This window comes from Sinocyclocheilus rhinocerous, unplaced genomic scaffold (genome assembly GCF_001515625.1).
Source record: "Sinocyclocheilus rhinocerous isolate Xijiao unplaced genomic scaffold, SAMN03320098_v1.1 scaffold1063, whole genome shotgun sequence".
Taxonomy (NCBI): Eukaryota; Metazoa; Chordata; class Actinopteri; order Cypriniformes; family Cyprinidae; genus Sinocyclocheilus; species Sinocyclocheilus rhinocerous.
In genome coordinates, this window is record NW_015625586.1 from 1,694,234 (window position 1) to 1,721,259 (window position 27,026).

Sequence of the window (27,026 nt, forward strand, 5' to 3'; positions counted from 1 at the left end):
ATACACAGATGATGAATAGGCATCAGTATGGTTTTATAGAAATGATAGAAAATATAGCAATAGGTAAATGCTATAATGTGAAACGAAATGATCACAAGTGCCAAGTAGAGTGTCCTGAGGTCAAAAGGTCGCCAACAAATCACATCGGAGAGAGTCCACCGTAGTTTTAGATGAAGAAAAGTTCTCATTTTGTTCTTCCATCATGATTTTATTCCCTCTCTGTGCCGATCAAAACAAATCAGATACTGAGTGGATGGCGTGAGCAGTTTCTCCTCTTTGAGACGCTTTGATGTCAAAGTTGCTGATGAGATGGGACAAAGGCACAACCAGCTTTAGTTTTTCTTTTCTCGTCATGAATGTGCTCCATTCACAGAGAGGTGGTGGTAGGGTCTGGGAGGGTGCCGCTCAAATAACCACCCACAGCATGTCCCGGTGTCTGGCAGGGGGCAGCACTCTGAGCCGAACAGCCAGTGACGGGTGAAACAGACAGGCCACGAAATAACAGGTCCATAGAAGGCAGGAGGGGCTTGAGGAGACTGACAGGACAGAAGGCGGAGCCACCGTGAGGTGTGAAGTTCACCTTGTTAGGGTCAGGACAGGAAGGCTGAAGAGGAGCATTCCTATGACAGGCAAGGCTGAAAATAGAAGATTAATTGCATATTATATACAAGTACTGCATGTGTGTGTATATATATATATATATATATATGCATACTGTAATACTGCAGTTTTTTATTAACAATGATTTTTTTATGACAGCTGGTGCTAGATGTGCTTAATTATCATGAAAATGGCCTTATTGTTTGACGGTCTCTATCATTCACTTTCATTTTTTGAATACTTTTCTTCTTTGCTGATGAATTCTTGCCATGCTTGTGTAAGCAGTCATAATCATAAAGACTGTTCTTCTTAAAACTCCAAACGATTGTTAAAGTCCCCATGAAATCAAAATTAAAGTTTTTTGGGTGTTAGTATCAATATGTTAGTCTTAAGGTTATCTATAAGGCAGATACAAGTACTGTGTGTGTATATATATATATATATATATATATGCATACTGTAATACTGCAGTCTTTTATTAACAATGATTTTTTTATGACAGCTGGTGCTAGATGTGCTTAATTATCATGAAAATGGCCTTCTTATTGTTTGACGGTCTCTATCATTCACTTTCATTTTTTGAATACTTTTCTTCTTTGCTGATGAATTCTTGCCATGCTTGTGTAAGCAGTCATAATCATAAAGACTGTTCTTCTTAAAACTCCAAACGATTGTTAAAGTCCCCATGAAATCAAAATTAAAGTTTTTTGGGTGTTAGTATCAATATGTTAGTCTTAAGGTTATCTATAAGGCAGTGTGCTCCAAAACAGTGACAAAATTCGCCTTTAGAAGATATAAGCATTCAAAGCTTGAAGTTCGTCACTTCCGCTAAAACGATTTTTTTTTACATCACATCGTACTTCAGCTTCTCAACAAACTTTCTGTCCAATCAAATGCTCTCTAGAAGCAAAATGTATCGGAGCTATTTGAATTCTACACAGAATGCTATATTTTATAGCTATATGGATGAGATTGTGACTGGCATACCCTGTCAAATGCGGCTTTACGGAGCTCAATGGCTCTGAACGGCTCTAGCCCAAGCTGTGATATATTGTACTAACCACTGCTAAACACAGTGAAAACAGCTTATACTACACTGATATACAACCTAGAGAATACAGCCAATGAAAAGAAAAATATTATTTTATTTTTTTGAAAAAGGCAGAAGGCCATTTACAGGACAGAGAAAGTAGAGATTGATTGATCAAATAATCAATTTATTTTAATTAACTGCACTAATTGCTGATTAATTAGATGCATTGAAAACTTAATATTCAGATTAAGAATATTTGCATAAAAAAAGGCCCAAAATCAAGATAATGTAAATGTATGGTTATTTTAAGAATACAGAATAGACTTGTATTATTTTCTTAACACCATTAATAACACTATATTAATGTGTTATATTGACATCCCTATTTAATATGTTTTATAGGTCACACTTTAGTTTGGGGACCAATTCTCACTATTAACCATTACTTTTGCCTCAATCAACTCCTAATTTGCTGCTTATTAATAGTTAGTAAGGTAGTTGTTACATTTAGGTATGGGTTAGGATCAAGGGATCTAAAATATGGTTATGCAGAACAAGGCATTAATATGTGATTTATAAGTACTAATAAATAGCCAATACGCTAGTAATATGCATGCTAATAAGCAGTTAGTTAGTAGAGAGAACTGGTCTCTAAACTAAAGAGTTACTGTCTTATGTTTATTTCCTATCTAACACATACAGCGGTTTGTGTTTGTGCTAAACTTACATTGCCTCCTCAGACACACGTACTCTCTCACAGCCCTCTGGAGGTTCTCTCTGAAAGACGTACGTCTTGTTGGGACGAGGAGAAGAAGATGGTGGCTCAGAAATACATAGAGGAGGGGAGGAAGGCAGACAGAGCGGTCCACACGCAACCATATCTATACACAACACACACACACAGATAAAGACAGTCATCAGCCAAATACATATTAGCAATTAACAGTTTCACACAGAACTTCCTGTCATGTGTTGATAAAATATGAATGATGTACCTAAGAGCAAGTTCAGTTTGTGCTATTTTTTCAGTTGTTACTGAGCACATCCATCTTTGGCCATCTTGTCTCAATTTGACATTGGACATGAAATATAGACTTTATAAAGTCTGTTTCTATATTTATGCATATACTGACCAGTGTCTGTGATGGTGCAGGGAGAGTGTGAGGGGGACAGCTGGGCAGGAGAAGGGTCGCTCTGTGAAGCGCTGCTGTACCTCTGAGCTGGGACAGGGGCTCTGTGACCATCTGGTACCTCAAGAATCTAAACACACACCAAAAAAAAAATAAAAAAATCACACAGGTTTCAGATGGTTCTGAAACTAAAACAGTAGATCAGAAACACACATACAAACAAATACACACTGACTTTGTGCTGTTCTTTTGCCGTTTCAGACACAAAGACTCCCTCCAGCTCCAGATTTAGTCCTTCAACACTGCGTCTCAGTCTGGGGGCCAATCGGCTCAATGGAATCAGAGGCATCGTCTGCACACACACACACACACACACAAGACTATCAATGAATCAATGATGAACTGACTTTAACTGAAAATGAAGCGTTTTAAACCAATATATACAAGCTGAAAGGAAAAGAAGTGTGTGTGTGTGTGTGTGTGTGTGTATATATATATATATATATATGGCAGTTGAATGGTACAAGCTGAAAGGAAAAGAAGTGTGTGTGTGTGTGTGTGTGTGTATATATATATATATATATATGGCAGTTGAATGTAACCTGAACACATACCATTGTCCTGCATGTGTGTAATATAATAAACATGCATAGCATACAATGCACATAGATTTATGCATATTGTCACCTTTAAATATACTACTGTACAAAGAGAGCCACTGCCACATAACCAGCTTTATGTGTATGTGTGTGTGTGTGTGTGTGTGTTTTCGCCATATCAATGGCTGTAGCTCACTGACACCATCTAAGCAAAGCTGCTCTGTTTTTAAATCTCTGTTGCTAGTGAGATGTGGGCCAACCTGAGAGGCTTATCTCATAATGACTGATCATAAACAAGCACAACCTTTCTGTTGATGTCCCTGAGTGTGTCACTACTGTAAACTAACAAGCTGGTCAAAAATGCATTGATACATTGTTTAGAATTGTGGTTTGTGTATACATTCTTGTTTACCTGTGTACTTCCAGGCGTGCGTGTTTGGCTGTTGTGAACGTGTTGGTGTGTGTGGTCACAGTCCATGGCAGGAGGTGCATGTCTGGAGCGTTTCTGTAAGGACTGACGAAGCTTAGCAACCTGAACGAGAGAAATATGAGAGTTATAGTATCAGATGTAAACTTATAAGGTGCAGAGAAGAGGTGAAACATAACTGCAATGCCCTTCATGCTGACCTACAATAAAGGTTATACTTTCTGTTCAAAAGTAGAGTATTCTCTGTGGATATGCTTGTAAACATATCCACTGAAGTAAAATGAGTCTAGAATTGAAAATCGGTTCTTGAAAATGGGTGGGACAGGGTGGCCCGGACTAATTTGAATAATGGGTCTAAATAATAATGGTTTATTATTTGATTGCTGTCAGGAAGTTTATATTATTTATGGCAGCAATGGTGGGTGATATGACCAATATTTAATTTAAATAATTTTTATCACATAATGGTACACTACCGTTCAAGAGTTTTTTTTTGTAAGAAATTAAAACTTTTTTTTTTCCAGAAAAGACACATTAAAGGTAGGGTAGGCAATTTCAGAGAGGCTAGCAATACCAAGCTAGCTTTGAAAGCATAAGATCCCACCCTCCCTGCAAATCACTCTCCAAAGCCAAGCCTCCTCCAAAACACATGAACACTCACAGGCAGACCAGAGACTAACCACCCAATGAAACGCTGTCAGATTACCTCACGTCTCATTCACTGGTTAGAAAACATACATTACAAAGCGCATAATATTACAATAATAGTGCCTTTTATTCTCGCTTGGTCTGCAATAGTGTAATAAATTGCACTGATGACGTATCATGTCTTTGCAAACTGGGTGCGCAGAGGTACGCAAATACATATGTTGACAGGCAGGTAAGACAGCCTATCGTAAAGTTTGAACCGAATAATCTGATTGGTCGAACATTTTATGGCCCTACGCCTTCCACAGAGGACATAAATACATATAAATACATTTAGGCGCCTTAACTTAGTGATTGCTATTGGGATGTGAAGAGACTTCCAACCAGCCTAATAAAAAATGTTTTTGAACCAAATCACCTACCCTGCCTTTAAATTGATCAACAGTGACAGTGAAGACATTTGTAAAGTTACAAAAGATCTCCATTTCAAATAAATGCTGTTCTTCTGTTATTATGTTCTTTTCATCAAATAATACTGAAAACCATGGCTTCCACAAAAATATTAATCAGCACAGCTGTTTTCAACATTGATAAGAAATGTTTCTAGAGCACCACAAAATCATAATAGACTGATTTCTGAATGATCATGTGACGCTGAAGATTGGAGTAATGATGCTGAAAATTCAGCTTTGTCATCACAGGAATAAATTACATTTTAAAATATATTACAATAGAAAACAGTTATTTTAAATAAAGAGCAAAATATGCAGCCTTGGTGAGCATAAGAGATTTCTTTCAAAAGATATTACAAAAATCTAACCAAACCCAAACTTTTCTGAAGTGTAGTGTGTATATTAAAACACAATTATTTCGTTGGAAATTTAATTTTAACTAGTTCAAGTTCAAACAACATTTTCTGGCCAACATCGATTACTTACCTCTCTGAGGTGTTCAGCGCTACCCCATGATGCCGAGCGCTTATGACCACCACCCCCTCTCCGCCCCCGTGTCTCCTCTATCCAGGAACTGGGAGTCTAAGAAAAGAAAGAAAACAAGCTTACATTTGACGTTATTTTAAAGTTACTAATTTACAAAAGCTCACACGGTTTCTCATGCGAGACATCAAAGCATCATTTCATTCAGCATAATCAAAACTGAACCTCCCCTCACTGAATACCAACTATCTCAAACACCCTCAGACTTTACATAAACTAATCCAGCCCTTTCCACCGAACACAAGATGGCCAATAACACACCCTCCCTTAAATGCTGCTCTTTCATGCACCAGTTCGAGATAAAGCATCCGTTCCTGAGACCGGTGCGCCCCGCTCGCCAAGTGTTGACATGTTTTTCTGTATGTCACAAATGGAACTGAAAGCTGCTTCCGCGCCTCACTAAACGTATTTGAATACAGAACAGAAAACGTGACACACCTGCAACACACAGACACGCCCAAACACACACAGCTGTGCGGAGACGTGCATGATAGAAACCACCAACTCCGCTGCACCACATTTCAAAGACGTAGAGGGAAAAACACCAACGTGTTTGTCCTCAAGTGCACTCACACAGACAGACACCAGCGTACCGTCATGATACCCCCGTCCTATGGTCCCAGGCCTCTGAGAGGAAGTGGGAGCCCAGCTAGTGCACACTATATCGCCAAACACCAAACGATTATTTTCCAAGTGACCCAATCACTGAGCTCCATCTCAGAGCTTATCGTAACCAAAAAAGTGTCCTCCTCCTGTGTCTCCGTCCCTCTCTTCCTGTCCTTGCCAGAGGTCACGAATGTCTTATGCGGTTGGGATGCTAATGCAACAAAACGCAGTTGAAGTGAGCCATATTAAAACATGTCATCACCCCCGGCCCCTGGGGTGCGAGATCAGGACTAACCGTGTCTGCTTAGGGGCTGGAGGTTTCACATGGCCCAGTGGGGGCAGGGTTGCGGGTTCATTTAAATATAAATTCGGCCCTTATTCCTTTCTGCCTGGACACCCGCCTGCCCGCCCGCCCACATCAGGCTGCCGTGGGATTAGGCCTATAAACGGACATTGAGTTTGAGGGTCTGTATGCGCAGCACGCTAGATGCTGGGTAAAGTTTCAGAAGTCCCCTTCTGCACTCAAGTGGACCGGACGGGCGGTCAGATGATGGGGGGTTGGGCAGACTGTCTTGAGACTGTACAATTGTTAACTGTTGAATGTCCACTAAAAAGTGGGTGGCATTCGTTCATCAAGAAAGAAATGCATGATGTAACGTGAATATATGAAAGTAGAGGTGTGAGTGGGGGTTTTGCTTGTGCATTGTATGCATGTGTGTGTGGCAGGGGTTGAGGTGGACAGTCACTATGAAGGTCATGTTAAACAAAACCTTTTTTTGGGTGACCGGTTATCAGTGAAAGCATAGCAGATCACCTGCTGAGAGACACAGCCAAACTGGATGTAGCATCTATAAGGAAGCAACAACCATCTGAACAGACACACAAACCACTGCTCTCTCAAATCAGCAAAGCAACGAGGTGGTTCAGTGCAGTGTTTACAACTTCATGTCTAGTCTAATAAATAAAACTACAATTTTCAAGAAAATGAGTTGTAGGGTGGTTTCCCAGGCCATTGCTAAGCAGTTTCAAAAACAAATTCAACTTTTAAAAAATCTACATGAGCTTCAATGGTGCAATTCACAGCATCAACAGAGAGAATTTCTTTCACGTGTAATCAAATGAAATACACTAATGTTCCAAGTCTTTTATGCTCATTAAGGCTGCATTTACAGTGTTTGATCAAAAATACAATAGAACAGTAATATTGTAAAATATTCTTACAATTTAAAATATCTCTTATTCTATTTGAATATATTTTAAAATGCAGTTTATTCCTGTGATGGCAAAGCTGAAGTTTCAACATCATTACTCCAGTCTTCAACATCACATTGATCCTTTAGAAATCATTCTGTTGCAAACAGTTGTGCTGCTTAATATTTTTGTTGAAACAGTGAAATAAAAAAAACAGCATTTCATTGAAATCAAAATCAATGTCTTTTACTGCCACTTTTGAGCAATTTAATACACCAATGTTAAATAAAAGTATTCCTTTCTTGCAGAAAATCTTGCGAACCCCAAACCTTTGAACACTACATCCAAATGAATCAGAATCTAATCAAACTGTAACCAAAGAAAAACAAAACGGAATCAAGAGCTTGTGAATCTGAATTAAATTAAGATGGATGGCTAGGATTGGAATGGCTCAGATACCCTTTTCTAAAAGTCTATGGGATTTTTGCCCTTTTTAATTATCCATACTGAGATATTCTCACGTCTGATTGCTTAGAAATAATAATAGCACATAAACTCTCATAAATAAGTTTCTTACTGAATCTAATTATGTGAACTGTGCAAAACCTTTACCAAACTGAGATGCTAAATCAAAACAAACAGCCCCAGCAGAGAGACTTTCAGCTTTTGTGTTTGACTGAATATAGCAAACCCCAGCAGGCATGTTGGAGCAGTGCTCCAGGAACCCATATGGAACCCATTTGGAAAAAACAATATGGCTGCCGTTCCAGGCTGAGTTTTCTTAAACTCCTTCCATTACCAGCCAAACTCTTTCTCTCCGCAAAGCCAAGATCTTTCATTAGCAACCGCTTGACTTCAGCTTTCTAAAACAAACACTATGTCCCCTGGCCATTTAAGAAATATACTTTGCAAACAACACAAGTGTTAAAACAGCTGTGCATAATTCTATATGTGTATCATATAAGGCAGATCAAACCAATGGTTTGTTTTATTCCCCACCGAGTAGTAAAGTCTCCACTCCACATGGTCAGACAGGACCTCCTTTGTTTGCTATTAATATCACAGACTGTGTTAAAGGAATAGTTCACCCAAAGTGAAAATTTGTGTGGGAAGGATCACACCTGTGTGGCCTTGTCATTGACACAGGTAACCGGCTGACACTCAGGTTCTCTAGGCCAGTTGCCCTGAAGGTACTGTCCCACCAGAGTGTCCAGAGATAATGTCCGTCGCAAGGTTGGCTTCGGCGGGCGACCCTTCGTCTTGTACTCGGCTACAAAGAGAGGATAGGGAAAACAGAGTGAGAGAATGAAACTGTGAGATGTTTTTAAAATAATAAATGAAATTCAACAATAAAAAGACACAGCATGGAATACTCTATCCCATTTAGAACATATGCAATGAGCTAGAAGTGAAACTTCTCCTTTTTGATTCATTTGATAAAAAGGTACAACATTTTAACAAGGAACTGAATTACAAAAGGCTAAAAAAGGCAGTTTTATTTCCTATATGAATATTGGATGCCCCTCACATGCATTAACATACTACTGTTTGAAATGTATGCAGTAAAGCCGACTTTCACTTACTATTTTTATAGAACATGAAGCAGTGTATATTGAATATAGCATAGTATTCAAAAAAGAATAAAGTAGTAGTCCACTTTAATCACAGCCAATTTAAAATGAATAAATCACAACATTATAATTTTATCTTTTTTTTTTTAAATGCATAAATACTTCTAATTTAAATAATATAATAATATATCCTTTTTTGCATTACATAACTTTTTCTGTATTACAGTACTGAGAATCAGGTGGGAAATGTGCTTAATTTGCATGAAAGTAACAACAGCTTAAAATAGCCCGAAAACAGTGTGATGAATGTGATGGAAGTAAACACTATTGACTTCTCATTGTTAATGCAGTTGATTAAACTGGAATAGATAAACTGAACTACCAAAGCCTAAATTACTGAAGTCAGCCAAAAAGAAAGAGAACGAGGCCGGTGTCCCATGAGCATGTGCACTAATCACTGTGCCACAGCTCTGACATTAAAATGTGTTTCTGATGATGTTTATGTATAATAATCTTTTCAATTTATCCCGTGAGCTGGCACTTTCAGATGCTTGTAAATCACCCTGAAACACATTCCATGCACGAAAGACCTGTTATAAATAGACGCTGTTGTCATAACGGATGCTGAACATCCTGGTGCTTCATCAACGCACTGCAGACAAGCTAGTTATCAGGCTCTTGCCCAAAATACTCCAGAGGATCATTTTCACACGTACACAGGATGGTTTTCTTTCTTCTGTGCAGTGATCATGTCATAGGAACTAATAATGGCACACCTGATCTCCGACCTTGTCAGGTCCTTCCTGGATCCACTCACCTCCTCCCAGCCCCTGGGGTCTTTTCAGTGGGTTTGGGAGACTTTTGATGGTGGAAGTTTACTGGTGGGTGTTAAATAAGGCACACTTGTGTAGTACGGAGACTATTTTGTCACTGAGTTTGAGGGTGTGGTATAAAGCAGGTTGGGTGACTATGTGTATGAGATTGTGACACTGTAAGGGTTGAGGTGTACGTATGGTTTGTCTGATAAGGTGCAAGAGTGTATGTGTAAATGAATCTCACGAACAACAAATCCAGGTCACATTTAACCTCAATGTGTGTGTGTGTGTGTGTGTGCATGCGAGTATGTATGTGTATATATATATATATATATATATATAATTTTTTATTTTAATTTAAATTCAATTCTAACTGTAATGTACAAATACTTACATTTCATGGCATTACATTGCAATTTTTTTGCATTATGGTAATGAGAATGAGGTGAAATGTACTTAAATTTGCATGAATGCAAAAAGTCTCTATTTGCCCAAAAAAACAGGTTTTATTTTCTTTATGCAAATGGAATTTGGGTTGAAACGTGACCTGGACAAGTTCTTGACAGGTTTGATGAGATCATCTGTGTGTTTTTCTCCAACAGCTCATGTATGCGTTTCAAAGTCCTGATGAAAAGTTCCAATGAACTGCATAGTTCAAACTCATATCCTCCTTCTACAAGCATAGTGGGCAGGATATAAAAATACACATACTGGCATATGGACTAAAGTTACACACAGCCAAACATGTTAACGCTATGAACTAAACCTCTGGCCACCGCTTGTGCTCCTTTGTGTTCCCACAGAATATAAACACATGCCATGATATTGTGCCAAATTCAATGATGGTTAAAGAAGTCTAAGCTCATGTATTTTTCTTTCAATAAACAGATTACTCATGATCAGACCAGGAAAAATGTGGCAACTTTTTCAGCACCGATTTAAAGCTGAGAATACTATACTCATATTGGTAGCTGAAAGTACTGCCAGTGAGTCTAGATGTTTAATTAACATGCAAGATGTGAGGAGGGATGTGTAAAACTTCTTGAATGACTGATGTTTCAGTTCTGTGGAGATTTCTGCCTTGTTTTGTGTGGGTTGCACACATGACTTACTGAGCAAGAACCAGAGGGATTTGCTGTTTACTGCCTTGGTAAATCACAATTAAAAAAAAGTTATTTTGGTCATTCTATCTCTGTTTGTAGACTGCCGTGTGGAAGAGCTACTCTTCTCCAACAGCCTTGTGCATTGTGAAGATCTTGTTGCACTCAGAATCAAAGACCCTTTGTGATTCGCACATTGTCCTAAAACTAAAGACACGACTTTTCAAAGTATTCTCACCTAGTTGAGGAAATCTGACAATGTGCTGATGTAAAATACCCGAGACAGCCTGACACCTATGAAAAATGTCACACTAAGACCAAAGTTTACTAAAAACACAGACCTATTGTTCAATATACACTAGAAAAAAGTTGTAAATAAAACATATTTAAGTATTTGTTAAAAGAAAATACTACTTCAGTTTTTCTACTTCACAATTTCATGTTTATTCAGTGTGTTACTTGCTGTTTCTTTGTAATTGTTTATTAAATTTATGGAGTGAAAATTGTTTGTAAACCAATTTTTATTTCTGTGTGGCTGTTATGCCAATCATTATTTAACAAGAGTTTACAATGTCCGTCTAACTACTCCTGGTTGGTATCATATTAAAATGTATTAAATAATTCAAGTGCAATGCATAAGTATACAACTCTGTCAATCAATAATGATCAAACTAAAGGATTTGAAACATAACCATCATAAAGTATGCAAATGCACTAATATTTTACAACACACATGTTATTATCGACCAAGCTTAATATGCAACACTCAATTTTACACAAAATTGAAACAGTGGATCCCTGCTTCGTTTCTCTACCCACCAAAGGGGCCTGAAAAAGGTTGAAGCCCCCTTGATATACGATACTAAACCTGCAATTAAAATAGTTCCGTGTAGTAAAATGCTTGAGCAACACAAAACAATGCAAGAACTGTTTCCAAATTTGACATCTTGGTGCATAACAGCAGGTCGCTGGAATGTGACAGTTGTAATTTGTTTTTCCTGATGCTGCCTGTAGATATTTATGATGAAGCAAAACAGACCTCTTGAGCACTGGCCACACACGGTTTATGTGCTGAACATGCCAAAACAGTGATGAGAGTTGATAAAATATTGCAGGCAAACAATAACATCTTTAAAAAGTGACTTGATACGGCAGACCTACTATGTTTATTCAATCCCATGCCATGCTTTGTGACCATCATGGCCACAAAACATGTAGGGAATAAGGTGGGGGTCGTTCAGTGAACGGAGAACATTTCTGTTGCACCGAAGCCTTGAAAAGAGCAGCTGAACTAAATGACTTCTGCAGATTATCCATTCACATAATTAATATTAGCATCATTATACCTAACAAAAGAGAGAGTTAGAATTCTAAGCAGAGTTCGAATGGATAGAGGAGTTGGGCATACCAGTAAATTAACTCCATGACATTATAAAGTGCTTTGGCGTGTTTCTCGTGGTTTTTACCTGCTTTGGTGTCTTTGCAGCGCGGTGCTGTTCGGTTCTGGAGCTGAAACGGGACCGTGGCTCGGAGGGGCTGCAGTCCTTGATTACCCACCCGGGCCACTCCACTCCGACACGACATTCCCACAGTCGCTTTGTGCTTTCAAAAGTCTTTAAAAAGTTCACCAACCTCGCAAACTCCAGCGTTTACCTAGAGCTCATACTCCAGCAAAGGTTTTCGTCCAACTTTGCCGTCAAAAATAAAAGTTTGTTTACAAATATTTTGATTTAGCACACTCGCTAGCTAGTCAGCTACTTTCTTTTGTGATGATCGTGAAGTTTTCTCTAACTAATTAACGTTACTTTAACAAAATAAGTTTTTTTTTCCTGTGTGAAAAAGCATATAAACTTTTATGCACCGTCCTAAACGGTTTATTCCACTTGGCCTAGTAAACGTATAGTTGAGGAGCAGAACTACATTGTATGGGCTGCTACAAATTCTTCAGTGCACAATCTGACAACAGACAACCTACACACTCGTGTCGGATTCAGAGCACTGCACAGCGTCTAAACACATGTTTCCACTCTGATTGGCTGCGGGAAAATACTACTCACACCCCATTGGTCGATGGCAGCATCGATCTATTAGGGGTGGGTCTCAAAGGCGACTCTCCCCGCCCACTTCATTAAAATTCATACTTTCCACAGAGTTCTACCATCAGCTGCACAATGCGTGATAGGTTAACACAAGGGTGTAACTTTGGTTTGAGAAGTGGGGGGGACACAAAATGGGGGAAAATGTTTTCGATTTGAATCCCATTTCCTGCATGTACATACATTTAGGGACTATGGTGATACAAAATCCAGGAAATAATTAAGTTGTTTAATGATCAATTCTGCCTAAAAGAATAGTAGGCTACTAAACTATGTATAAGAAAAACCGGACGCGTGCGTCTGTGTCCTGCTCCTCCGTGGCGATGACGGCATGCGGTTAAAAAAATATATAACAAACGAATTTGAAAGTGGGGGGGACACAAACGCGATTTTGAAAAGTGGGGGGGACATGTCCCCCCTGTCCCCAGTGGAAATTACGCCCCTGGGTTAACAGGTCTCCTTAACTGAAAGGACATGGGGTTGTTGAGGCAAAACTGGAGTAAAATATTACAATTTAACTTTAGTTAATTTAAAAACATGTGTTTTAACCAATATGCTTTTTGATGGGATATTTAAGGTGCCAAGCGTTGTTAAAGTGAATGTAAATATGATAGGAAATAAGTCGTCCACCAATATAGTTTTTTTCCCCCTCAGTGACTGATGGATAGATATAGGATTTACCCATATGCTGACTCTCAAATACATTTGTACACTCCTAAACTTCCCTCCCCCTATCAGTATGTTTTTTTTAATAGTTTAAGTTTTATATGTGTTCCCTCTTATCTTTGATATTGCTTGAGGAAAACTTTGAAACATGTATGGCCCTTATGCATGTATTCAGACAAACAGGTGGATGCTATTTCTGACCAAGCCTACTTCTGTGCCACCAAAATTACGAAATAGCCGTTAGGTGATACACAGTACTGCAGTGCATTCCTTCAATGTATACAGATATGTACCCATGCAAGTATATACTTGATACATATGCACAAGAAGGGCGGGTGTTGACCACAAAGTGCCAGATAACATATTTTGAAGTCAATGAGTTGCCTTTTGCAACTTGTTTTATTTCCATAATATTCTGAGTGAAATGGGATATTCAGTACGAAAATGTAGTGCAGGAGTAAATTTTATCCATCAGAAACTGATTGCTGATGTTTATTGTGAGTAAAACAGAAAATGTCTTACACTGCTTGTACCAACATGGTATTTGTATTATCATATGCTTATATTGCTTCATTTGTTTCTTTACATCAGATAATTCATTACCCTTCCTTCTGTAGAAAACTGGCGAACTCTGTATGTAGCATAAGCCGATTCTAAGTAGATCTATCATGTGATTTCTGTTTGATCATTTCCTGCAAAGCAAAGCCATTACAGGCAATATCCACTAGATGTCGAGTTCTCCCAGGAAGTGCTGCTATTGTTATGACTCTGCTGTTTGCCCTGAAGCATCTGGGGGAAAAAGAATGTGAGATTTATATGCTTTAAAATATTCATACAAACAAGTCTGAGTTGACATAACAAAAGAATCATTTATTACGATTCAAAACTGCAGAGCACTGCCACCGCATAACAAAATATACAATTATGTAACTGAAGAAACACAAGAAATGAAGCAACACCAATAAGAGAAACATGACAAAAGATTTGAATTCAGCTGACAACACTTGCAGTTACTTCCAATCACACCATATAACTGTCAAAGGAGCAAGTCAGCGGAGGCGGAGGCAATTACAGCCTGAATAAAGCGCATTTCACATGCAGATACAGGCAACAGCTTTTGTCCACTTCCTTCACTGGTCTCTCACTTTCATTCCTTTGTATATTTTGCTAATAAGCATATGAATAAGGTAATACATCTAAATCAGAGATTTGGCTGTGGGTAACATGACCAGATGTGCCGCTCTGTATGTTCATGCTCATTTTAGATGAATAATGTATACTGAATAACTGCCAAGTCTTGAGTTTTGTGTTTAACTTTGATCTACTTGTGCCTTTGGTGCTGGGAATTCAAGGACTAATGGGTTCAGAGCTAACAGAGATAAGCTGCTGTGCCTTTGGGCTCTAATATCAGGCTCAGGGAATGACACTCAAACATGCTGATGAAGACTGTACTGAAGAGTGGAAGACAAGAGTGAATAACACATTGGCAAGTAAAGATAGGAAAATAAGAGAGTGCTGGAGGGTTTGTCATTCATGGATTTTTAAGATCTCACACTTCACAAAAAACAAATTCAGATAAAACACCTTGTGTATTTAATACATTGTTTCAGCTCATTGGGATCTTTGAAGGATGTTGGAAGGACAGTTGTGATGTTTCTTGGAGGAAAGTAAAGCTGAGTGTCTTGTTGGTCGGAATTTGGCGCCCCCTAGCTGGGAGACAGGGCAGGACTTGGCTCTGTGCTGATGTTGACCAAATACTCACTGGACTTCAGACTTGCCAGTGACTTACAGCTGGGTAGAGAAGCCAAAGAACCACATAAACCGAGCATAGAGGGAGTGTTGTCTTTAGCTGAAGAGAAGAGAAGAGAAGAGAAGAGAAGAGAAGAGAAGAGAAGAGAAGCATTAATTAGTAATCAGTATTCAGACATGATTGTATTGTGTGTTATTCTGTGTGTTTTTACCTGCTGACCAGGCTGCGTCTCCATTCTGATTGCCGTCTTCCTTCTGAGAGTCAGAGTTCAAACTCACATCAACTGAGAGGTCCAAACTGTGAAAACTTCTCCTAAATCCAAACACATAATTTCATGACTAGATTGACTAGACTGAGTGGTGCTTTCCTGTGGGTCTTCAAATTTAGAGTCGGTGCTTACCGACGGAACAGCTTTACATTTCCTTGGTTGTTGGCGGCTTGTGCAGTTGTCCATTGGTTAATGAGTGGAATAGACAGTCCTTTTACCAAATGAGAGGACTCACAAGGAATGATGCCAGTGCTGCACAACGTACCAAAATAAAACCATTAGTGGCTTCCTTAGTAAAAAAAAAGTTATATATTTAAAATACATTTATTTCATCCTAAGTATAGTTCAAAACTATTAACACATTTACTCACATATCGCTCGAGACTTCCTGATATAAATATCATAAATAAACTTTATTTGGAGTACTACTTGTGCAAAACGCACATTTCTTAATATTAAGCCTAAAATGTGTTTTAATGTCACTATTAATGAGGATTGTATGATCTTTGAGTAATATCGGTATTTAAATGCAAGATAAAGTGTTCCTGAAGTATACTTGCAATAGTTCCACTTTAGCACAATCAAATACTTCAGTATATCTTTAGTTGTTCCAATTTAGCAGACTTTAAGCATACTAGTTTAGTATACCAAAAGTACAATTTCAGGGTATTTTAAGCACATAAATATGTAAATGTATTAGTAGTATACTTAGCATGACATTAATGTATTTCAAATACATTTTAGTATATTCATTTTTCACTAGGATTCTAGTTGACACAAACGCAGAGGGTGTGATAGTGTGTGTGCAATGCATACAGTTGTGCTTGTAGCTCCAGTATAATGGCCTCCAGTTCTTTCTTCTCCTGTTGACTCTGGACCTGTAGTTCCTCTAGTTTAGCATCAAGATGCTTGTTCTCGGTTTCTACATTTTTCAGCTGGGATTCCCTCAAGCGGACCAATTCCTCTAAATAACCCTAAAATTACAGGGATTTATAGATTAGTATTTGAATGCACTATTTCTGCTTTAATCAGCTGTGTTTTAGAACAGTGTTTCCCAACCTTTTTTTAGTCGCGGCACCCTTTGGAAATTTTAACAAACTTGTGGCACCCTACAAAATTAATTTTGTCACATCCAAATTGGTCATTAGTTGCTAGAGCATCTTGGACCAGCAAGAAACCAGCTACCAAGTTAAGATGGATTTGTCAGTAGTGAACATGGTCAACCAAATCACCCAGTGACTGGAAGTCAAAAGCTCCCAATACCTTTTGGGCATAGACGATCTTGAATCTTTGCTCCATCTTTCGGCATTTGTTGCTCCAGGTCTCTTCGTCTGTGACCAAAGGAATGTAAGGATGCTCAGCTACACTCTCATCACTGGCACTGCTGTCCACACTGCGGCGGTCTTCTTCATCACTCAGGTAGTCATAGCTGCAAAGGCAGAAATTATATTTAAAAGGCTACTATAAGGTTTAGGATTTGTGTTTGGTCAGCAAATGAAAACCTACCTCTGGGTGAACTTCAGGTAAGGTGTGTAGTCGATCACTGCAGGTGTCTTTCCATCCAAAACTTCTCCTTTTAGACAGAAACTAATGGCGGCAAAAAAAAGGACAAACAGTCAGTATCATATCTCACTATTCGTATTAGTGCCACTAGTGTCAAAGAAATGACACATTCCTGAAAAAAACACATTCACGCTTAAGTTAGTGTCATTTGTGAGTTGTGAGCATGAATGCAGTGTTTTTACCTGAAGTCAATAGCACTGAGTCCAATTAGCATCCCCGTCAGAACAGTAGCCTCCTCCCTTAGCATTATGGCACCATCATCATAAAATCTCCTGCAGCGCAAATATAGATTTACAAATCTATTTAATGACTTTGAAATTATAAAGACAGCTGTCAAACTCATTGGAAAAAGAGCATAGTTATAACCTGGTTGTCCGAGTGTCTCTTAACGCAGTGGCTACATATTCAGACAAACGCTTCTCCATCAAAGCTACACGAATCCAGGCTCGTCCCTGTAGGACAACGAGAGAGTAAACAGTTGCAGATAAAGCTTCGCTAGTGAAGCAGGATGGAATAAATCAGCACACCAGCATCCCATGGTAGGGACCAGCATCCATAACAAAACACATGCTATGCTAATCATCTCAGGAGTGTAAAGATAGAGTGCTTGAAGATGAAAGTGTCTTGCCTTTGCTCGTGACGTGCTAATGTTCTCAATGTTCTCAATGCTACTGATGCAGTTGTTGTGGACTTTACTGCAGGCCAGACGGATATAGTCCCAGAAACTCCTTTGGCCATCTGAACCGAACCAACCACCTGGACCTGATAAAATAAAAATCACCACATATTATTAGCGAGTACCAACACACATTGGCCGTTAACTCCTTGCCATGGCGCTTTCACGCCACACATCATGTTCTCACACAGTGAAAAATACATCGCGGAGCAAAGAGGAAACTGACAACACGCTGACAGACAAGACAGAGCAGGTTACTTTTGGTAGGAAACAAATTTTGCTTTTTTTAAGAAATTCAAACAATAAGTACCATTTTGTGGCTCTTTAATGTGTCGTGACAGATCGCTGTAGCGCCTCAGTTCAAGCAGCACACGTGAACTGATCACCTTTTCATATTTACTAGTTAAAGCACACAATAAACATGAATGAACATCAGAAGGTATTTTATTTAAACCGCGGAAAGACGTCAATACACACCACTTTTCAAGTTTAAGTCCACCGTAGTTAATCTATAATCTCCTGTCTGATTTGTTAGTCGGACAAAACGGTGGATTCTGCGTTAAGATTAGTCATATCGCCTGTCAATCAAGATCCCTGCTAAGGGTCAAAAAGTTGTTTAAACATATACCTTTGAAACGATGACTGAGGATGTGCTCCAAAATTGCTGCAAAGTTGATGAACTCCTCCGATGAGTCATCAATAGGCTCTGCAGTGTACTTTTCCAACAACGTCTTCACAGAGAACCTTAGAGAAAGAGAGAGGCATTATATAGTAAGTTTAGTTATCTAGATATGCTACATAACATATTTGATTTGGAAAGTCCAAATTCATCAGAAAAACAAAACCACGCAGTGAAATACCACACTTCGCAGTGAAATACCACACACATCTTACAGACAGACACAAACGCTAGCATCGGTGCAGGCCCTGATCAACGCTGCCATTCTGGCTGATGTAAAGACAGGCGTTTTCGGGAACCGTGCCACAGCGGACTGCTGAGGTCAATCCCAATTGTCTTGTGTGCTAGACAATGCCCTTTTGATGCCATATTCACGTTACCACTCCTGCCATCACAATTGGAGTCCTTGTGCCCCTGCCAACAGCTCTATGCTACTTGTCGGCGTGGAGACCTTTGTCCTCGCCTGGGTTCCATTCCATCCTCTGCGCCTGTTGTTGTTTTTTTTTAAAGCAACAGTATAGTGAGTGAATCTCCCTCGTATCCTAACACACTCACGCTCACTTTCCCCACCCACCCACTTGCTGAATTGGTGGTGTGATCTATTTAGGGCTGTCCCGATACCGTGTACAGTTTTCTCCCAGAACAGTCAAACCTGCAAGGCGCTGGTATGCTAGGACTCTAGCCCACTCAAAGGGCAGAGAAAACAGAGAGAGAACTGAGAGTCTGAAGACCTGACGACCTACATGCCTTCATGGGGAACACCAGTATTACGGAAGGGAAGACTGCCCTGTCTGTGGGCGGCTCTTCAATAGCCCGGGGCAAGACTTCCATCACCATGGGCAAGTCCTCAATCACCCGTGGGGTCACCACTACCTCTATGGGCGACTCTACCATAACCAGAGGCAAGACCACCATCTCCCTGGGCAGAGCCAACTTCAGCCGAGGCAAAACTACAACCTCCTTCCACAAGGCCCTCATGCCCAAGCGCCGGACCAAGTAGATGGAAAGGGGATCCACAAACGCTGAAACAATGACCAAGACTTCAAAAGCAAGAAAGAGCACTGAGAAGGACGAGACAACCGATATACAGCAAGAGGACGACTCAAAAGCCAAGGCTTTTCTTTTACTGAGAAAGACCTGCTTTACAAAAGGGAAAATCAAACTCATGAAAAGCAAGAAGGCCATCTCATGGGGGAAGACGGTTCTTTCGAGGAGCAAGACCAAACTGAGGAAGGGAGAGACTGCGTTTGTGGTGGGTACAACTACAATCACTCACGGAGAGACTACTAGTTCTTTGAGCAAGGCCACTTTAAGTCAAGGGGAGAAGTCTGTCACTGTAGTTAAGACTTCCCTTAAAAGAGGCAAAGAGACGCAATGGAATCTCTACTGGGATTTTCATCTGTGACTTAAAGACACAAAAGTAACTGCAAACAGTATATGTACAGTATATGTGTATGTGTGTCCACAAAGATTAACTTTGTAGCAGAGCGTTTAAGCAGGTTGGATGTCTTGTAAGATGCAAGTGTTTGCCAGCGTGCTCTAGAATCGCACACAAATGCATTCTAGATGCAAAATGAAGTGTAAGTGTATCTAAAATTGGCTTGGAACTGAGCATGACGTGTTTGTCACTGAAAGAGAATACAGATGATTTTAAATTAAAGATTTGTCTGAGAACATGTTCAGAGATCTGGTTTTCATGAAGAGAACATGCATGCATGTGTGAGGGTGTGCACTGCCACAATTAGAATGACTGTTATTGTTGTTCACATGCAGAAGAGGGTCTAAGTTTAATAATGATCCAGAAGCCAGATCTGAGATTCTGTTTTGCAAGTGGAATTGTATCATTTGAGTGGACTAACCAAGTCATAGTAAAAGTTTTAACTTCAACCATAGCCTTACAATTAAAATGTGCATTGTTCATTCTTTGACTTCTTAATCTTACATTAAATGTAAAATCAACCAGTATAACAATGAATTAAATCAGAATTGTCAATAAATAGACCTTTAAAATGGTTAAAATATTGTTTAATGTGTTTATCTTTAAAATATTTCAGAGGGTTTGTTTCACTATACCTTAAGCTGGGCACACACTCCTTGTCAAAATATACAACGTGATCCAAATCAGATCTTAGGTAAAAGGCACAGTGCACTATAATGTTTCTTTTATGTCAGACTGTGCAATCATAGCCAAGACTTTGGTCCCAGTTGTCTCATGGAGAGATAGTAGAAGTGGTCAGTGGTCAGTTTTAGATTTATTAACAAGAAGTCAAAATCTTACAGTGTGAACCTGGCTTTACCTAGTAGCTTGCACAATAAGCAAGCATCTCAAGAACTGGCTATATAGGAAATGTTTTCATTTTCACAACTGGACAGAACAGAACTGAACAAAACACTTCAACGATAACTTATTTGACTATACATTTTGGGGATCTGACATAAACTCATGAAAGCAGACCACACCCTTGAGTCTCAACAATCTGTGTTGGGCAGTCAACACGATACCTTTCTCAGAAGCCATGTACAGTATAACATTGGATAGCAGTTCTAGGGAGGCACAATGCCACGGAACTGAGTGATGTCACCACCAGTTGTGTCACTCAACAATGTGTTCTTCAGTGCCTTGCTTTAGTGACAGGACAATGCAGTCTACTGTCCGCTCTGCCCCCAGAACTAAGGCCTCCTACGGCAGCCTCTGTCCATTCACGGCACACAGGGGAGGTATGTGGCCTTGCGGATCCCACGTTATACTGCTCAACAAGGGCTTTATGCTGCATGGGGGTTGCTCTCACCACACTTAGCATTCTGGTCCCATCCCGACACTAGCTGTTTGGACTGTCACACCCAGCCAGACACTGTCTGTGTGCGTTGTGGGATGCGTTGCTGCCAGGGCACGCGATGAGCCATCATCACCTCGTCCTGTAGAATCAGGAGAGCAGAAGCTTCCCAAGGGAGAGTTGAGAAAATTTAACCCTGAACGTGCTCCAGGTCAGGTCATCTAGGCTGGCTGCTGGAGGAGACCTCCTGGAGCTTCTCCGCCACCACCTTCGGTTCTGCCATGGGTAACACCAGTTTCACAGAGGGCAAGACGGCCCTCAGCCTGGGGAGCACATCGATCAAGAGAGACAAGACCAAAATCATGATGGGAAACTCTTCTATCTCCCGCGGGAAGAGCACAACATCCCTGGGCTCTTCCACCATGACCAGTGGCAAGACAAAGATCTCCATGGGTGGTGCCTCCTTCAGCCGAGGCACCAAATCTACATCCTTCCGAAAGGCTTTTATGCCCAAGAGGAAGACTCTTTAACGGGGAGTAAGGCCAAATCTTTGGGGAGGGTGCAGGGTGCTGGGAGTGGGATGGGGGGACAGATAAACCAAGCTGGGAACAAATAAAATATAGGCATATATCACCAAAAGCTGAGGAAACATCATCATCATCAGAGCGTACCTTCTGTGGAGATATGTTATTGCATCTTGAATCATTTTTGCCATTCAAAACAAAAACTTTACCTTTTGGACCAAGTCTCTTTTTTGTTTACCTAAGATTTCTCTTGGAATACATCCTGGATACAGGTTAGTAATTAATGAATCCAACTCCAAAGGATGATGGTTATGCCATGGACTTTTATTTGTAGCAATAATAAAATTACTTATGTGTAGCCTAACAATTTAAATGGTGCTAATTAACATATTTCATTATGTTACATCGATATTCCAAGGTTCTACAAGGATCACTGATCTTGCCAGCTTGGATTTCAGTTTAGTCACCTGTAGTTGTTTGATTGTGGCTGTTTCATTGCTTCGTCATTTGAATAGAGCAAAATTTGTGCAACTGTAATGACAACCCAGTTAGATTCGGATACTTTAAACAACAAACATTCTTGAGTTTTGATTTTCTCTTTGGCTCTATGAATAAACCAAGTGGTGTTTTCCACAAGGGTAGGGCAATCCCATGCCCCGAGAACAATGCTAATTATTGCAGGAAGGATAACTCCCAACACCAGCCAACCAAATACCTTTATTGGACACAATGCCTGGCCACAAGGGCAGTGAAAAACACAAGGATATGACAAAGTTTGACAACTCTACAATGCGTAAATGTAAATATTAAGATCTTAAAATATAAAGAGTCTCTGAGGGTCAGCAGGGTGAGGGCTAAAATGCTCATAGAGCAATGTGGCAGCAAGACTGTCTTGGTACGATTTGACACTGAAAAACAAACGTGCAGCCACTTAACAAATGGCTTTTGTGTCCTTGGTCTCGCCCACTTGGTAACAGGCCAAAAAGCCAGACCCTTCCATTAAATATTACTTCATAGCACTTGTTCTTAAGATTTTGTTAAGTTTTTTCAAGGCACCTTTGACTAGACACTATGAATAACCTCCCATTTCTGGATTGTCCTCACCTTTTAAAGCCTACAGATTACTGGTTATAACTCCAGATTGTTTTTGTACCTCCTTCTTTCTGGTTATGGTTCTCTCTCCTATACCCTTTCCATCAATCATCCCTATTTCCCTGCTCTGGCCCTCCTCTCCCAAGCCTGACCAATTATCCTTTCACTACATCTCCCTCCCACTCTCTGTTTTGAACTTTTTAATATACTTCTTTCACTCCCTTCTATCACCCATCCTGTAGGCAGTGCCAGCATTGTCTGCTAATTCTGGATAAGCTTTCCCACCCTTTCCATCCAATAATTGCTCAGTAAAAGTCCCCCCAGAGAGACTGGAGATTGAAAATACTTTTAAAAAGTTCACATGAACTCAAATGACCGTGACACATCTTACAGACAACAATATACATTTCTTACTATAACTGGAGGATAGTTCAGTGGGTTAGGTATGTGCTGGGAAGCTAAGTAAGTGAAAATGATTGTTTGTGTATTTGTGCATTCAGCCTCGTTGCTCTGAGTTAGAAGTTAAAGCTGATCATGGAAGAACCAGTCAGAGGTCACTGAGCTGATGCCAAGACATGTTTAGTAAAATAAATATGATTTTGACATGTTCCTAGGAAACCAGATGGTCAGAGAACTAGATCTTAAGGATGGAGATGAAAATATGGCAATTGACACCCAATTCCAAACCTTTTAAAAATGTCTGTATAACACTGATCCCCAGCACCTTTAAGAGAAATAGAGAAAAGCTAATTTAAGATAGAACACATTATCAAGACAACTATGTCCTTTTGAAAAAATGTCCCATAAGACATAATCTACAGTGACTTCTGTACATCATTTCCGATGAAAAGTCATACACAAAACTAAAGCTGTTGATTGTACTATTCAAAGACTGACACTGAATTCAAATGCTCATCCTTGCAGAGTTCTTGAATCATCGGAGTCCACACCTTTACATTACTAGCTTCAGCTGTCTGGAAAACTTTCTCAAGGAGATGGGCAAAACTGGCCATTCCATTATATTGGAAAGTCAAGACATGGGGACATCAACAAGAGCCTTTCTTTTACCGCTGGAACTCTTACCTCTCGACTTTGACCTGGGAGGCAGTCATCATGCCCTATTATACACTGCATAATGGCTTAAACTTGCCCTTTATCAATGATGATGTTACCGCCATTCCCTGTTACAGATCTCATGGTTCAAAGTACTGAGCTCTTGCCTTGTTACATGGAAACAATGCTTGGAATACTCTTTTATCCAAAACAACTTACAGTGCATTCGAGGTATCCCATTAGTAAAAACCAACCGACAAACACGTAAACGTATTTTGAGTGCCCTTACATCGAAACCTTTATTTATCCCCTCTGAAACTGACATTTGTTTAGTCTGAGTGTAAAAACTGAAAAAGTAGAAAACTGAAACTGTGTAAACTGTGTGACTGTCTATAGTTATAGCATGTCGGAGATCCAGACTGTGTGTGTAACCACTGAAAAAAGCAGCAGAAATGCAACATCACTAATGTTTCGATCTTAGCGCAGAACAAACTCAGCTTTGAGATAAGTGGGTAGGTTATGGGGAGTGAAAAATAACCATGTTTCTGTTGGTCAGAACCCTTCTCCACAATGTCAACAGCTCTCAGTTTCAACAAAGATGCTTTAGAGAACTATATTGGTTAGATTTGCTCCTGATTTCCAGTTTAGATCATCTAGCATGAAGACTACACTGCTCAATGTGATTTAACGGCCAAATTCAAACATGTCCCTGACCATTTCAACCTGGTTTAAAGGTCGCTGAAGACTGAACAACAACTTTCATTAATGGGCATCTCACTGTGGACTGAGAGACATGACAATGGGAGTGAGGGTTTGATGATTGAGAGTGAAGGAAATAAACGTAATGGTCTCCTGATCTCAATGTACCAGAGAAATACAGACACATGAAAGAAGCACGTGAGGTTTTTAGCTATGATTCTCTCAGAGCACCAAGTAATTTGAGCTAATCACGATCCAATTAAGCAGTGTTCGAGATTTCTTTGCTAGCAGCCATTAATGAAGATTCAAAAATTTTTTTTTTTTTCGTCAAGTCCTTCGTCCTATGTAACTTGTCATTTAATGTTTCAAACAGATCTGGCATGGCCATACAAGAGATGTGGGAAGAGGAGAAAGGCCTCTGCCCTTTTCAACAAAAGCGTCTTTGTGTTTATAATAATCTGTGAGGTCTGAAGTCCATTTTTGTAATTCTTTCTTGTTCATTTTTCCACACTGCATTAGCATAGCATGTGTTTCATGTGTTTAACAATTCCTACATTATGCCATCCAGATGGTAGAACCTTGGAACGTTTGGTTCTAACCACGGTGCTGTATACTTAATAAATATGTGCTGACATTAATGAAGATCTATTTTCATGTTGTTCTCCATATATAATCCCCCAATTTTTTTTTTTTTGGAGAATTATTATTAACTCTTATAGAACCCATATTCTTATATACTACAGGCAAAGAGATGGGGATGATGATGTCACAACAGCTCGCCACATCACAATCATCTCTTTGACTGCATTTCCATTATGACAACACAATGGTGCTGCTGTCCCAACAGGAGTGACAGTGTTCTGTGTCCATTCAGCAACTGTACATGGCCTATGCCTGGGGCGCCCCCAAGCATGAATTATTCAACACCCACTTAATGTGCTGTACCAACCGACTGGTAAAGTGCAGCTCTGGTGCAGTCCCACACAGCCCTGCAGAACTGAATGCAGTGATGGAATTTGGTGTGTGCCTCATACGCTTCAGCCATGACTCACCAACGCACATTACACAGTGTGCTGGGACAAAATGTGCACGTAGCATTGCAAGCGTACAATAAGTGGCATTGGACTAAGACTGAGTCAAGGTCCTTACGATGTGGATCTCCTGATAAGGGCTAGAAAACATACACTCTTAAAAATAAAGGCTCCAAAAGGGTGTTTTTGCAGTGATGCCATAGAAGAACCATTTTTTGGTTCCCCAAAGAACCTTTCTGTGAACAGTTCCTAAAAGAACTATTTTAAAGAACATTTGTGACCCTGGACCACAAAAACAGTCACAAGGGTAAATTTTATGAAACTGAGATTTATACATCATCTGAAAGCTGAACAAATGAGCTTTCCATTGATGTACGGTTTGTTAGGATATGACAATATTCAAATATATACAACTATTTGAAAATCTGGAATCTGAGGCTGCAAAAAAAATCTAAATATTGAGAAAAGTTGTCCAAATGAAGTCCTTAGCAATGCATATTACTAATCAAAAATTAAGTTGATATATTTACAGTATATAGGAAATATACAAAATATCTTCATGGAACATGATCTTTACTTAATATCCTAATGATTTTTGGCATAAAAGAAAAATAAATAATTTTGACCCACACAATGTATTAATGTATTGTTGGCTATTGCTACAAATATACCCGTGCTACTTATGACAGATTTTGGGCTCCAGGGTCACATTTTTTAAATATAAAGAACCTTTGACTATAAAGAACCTTTTCTGCATTTGAAAGGTTCTATGGACATTAAATGTTCTTCATGGAACCACTGATGCCAATAAAAAAAACTTTATTTTTAAGCCGTGTAACGGCTTTCAATTTCTGAATTGATGAAGCATCTGTAAACTACTAAGACTGTAAACTACGAATTACTGAGGTTCAGATGAGATTTATTTAGTAAACTGACTTATCCACTGGCATGCTGAATGAATGATGCAAATGAAGCAAAGTTGACAATACATTCATTCTAGCGTGATTTGATGATCAATAAAACAATACAGAGGAAAATTAAGGCATACACAGTTTGTTTAAAACACAATCAGATTTGCATTTGACACTTGAATTATTATTTACAGTAAATGCAAGGGAAATCAACATGATATCTACTTGTTTATTGGTTAATGTCCAATAGCCTGTATGGACTAAGTGACATCAGGAAAAAAAAGTTATTTAAGATGAAGAGATAACATTCCATGCAATGATGATGAATTATGCGTAAAAGAACAGGAACGTGCATTAAGAAAGAAAATAGGGTCAATTTTTTATTTTTATATTGACTTTAACAGATACATAGAGTACAAATGTATAATTGTGCTAATGTATGATCCTGTTTATTAGTCTTGTCTTTATTTGAGAAAAAATATTTTACCAAACCCATATTTATATATATATATATATATATATATAAAAA

At 39.3% G+C, this 27,026-nt stretch overlaps 2 protein-coding genes across 3 annotated transcripts in view; both read right to left on the reverse strand.

The window, feature by feature from the left end:
• Positions 1-59: 59 nt before the first annotated feature.
• LOC107754879 (protein FAM117A-like) lies at positions 60-12,680 on the reverse strand. Its single transcript, XM_016571493.1, has 8 exons — positions 12,182-12,680; positions 8,351-8,499; positions 5,376-5,471; positions 3,775-3,894; positions 2,999-3,115; positions 2,767-2,893; positions 2,361-2,514; positions 60-635 (listed from the first exon to the last, which is right to left on the reverse strand). The coding sequence occupies exons 1-8, from the start codon at positions 12,297-12,299 to the stop codon at positions 368-370; spliced, it is 1,149 nt and encodes a 382-aa protein (XP_016426979.1). The 5' UTR covers positions 12,300-12,680; the 3' UTR covers positions 60-367.
• Positions 12,681-14,332: 1,652 nt separating this feature from the next.
• LOC107754889 (RUN domain-containing protein 3A-like) overlaps positions 14,333-27,026 on the reverse strand; it is a 16,110-nt gene continuing 3,416 nt past the window's right edge. The window contains exons 2-11 of one of the 2 annotated variants that reach the window (XM_016571512.1): positions 18,363-18,478; positions 17,687-17,820; positions 17,425-17,510; positions 17,241-17,330; positions 17,002-17,082; positions 16,759-16,924; positions 16,312-16,469; positions 15,628-15,747; positions 15,439-15,536; positions 14,333-15,326 (exon numbers count right to left, since the gene is read on the reverse strand). In XM_016571512.1, the coding sequence (XP_016426998.1) occupies positions 15,184-15,326; positions 15,439-15,536; positions 15,628-15,747; positions 16,312-16,469; positions 16,759-16,924; positions 17,002-17,082; positions 17,241-17,330; positions 17,425-17,510; positions 17,687-17,820; positions 18,363-18,478 (1,192 nt within the window). In that variant the 3' untranslated portion in view covers positions 14,333-15,183. Of the gene's footprint in view, positions 15,327-15,438; positions 15,540-15,627; positions 15,748-16,311; positions 16,470-16,758; positions 16,925-17,001; positions 17,083-17,240; positions 17,331-17,424; positions 17,511-17,686; positions 17,821-18,362; positions 18,479-27,026 lie in introns of both variants that reach the window. The other variant, XM_016571502.1, reaches the window with a different exon arrangement.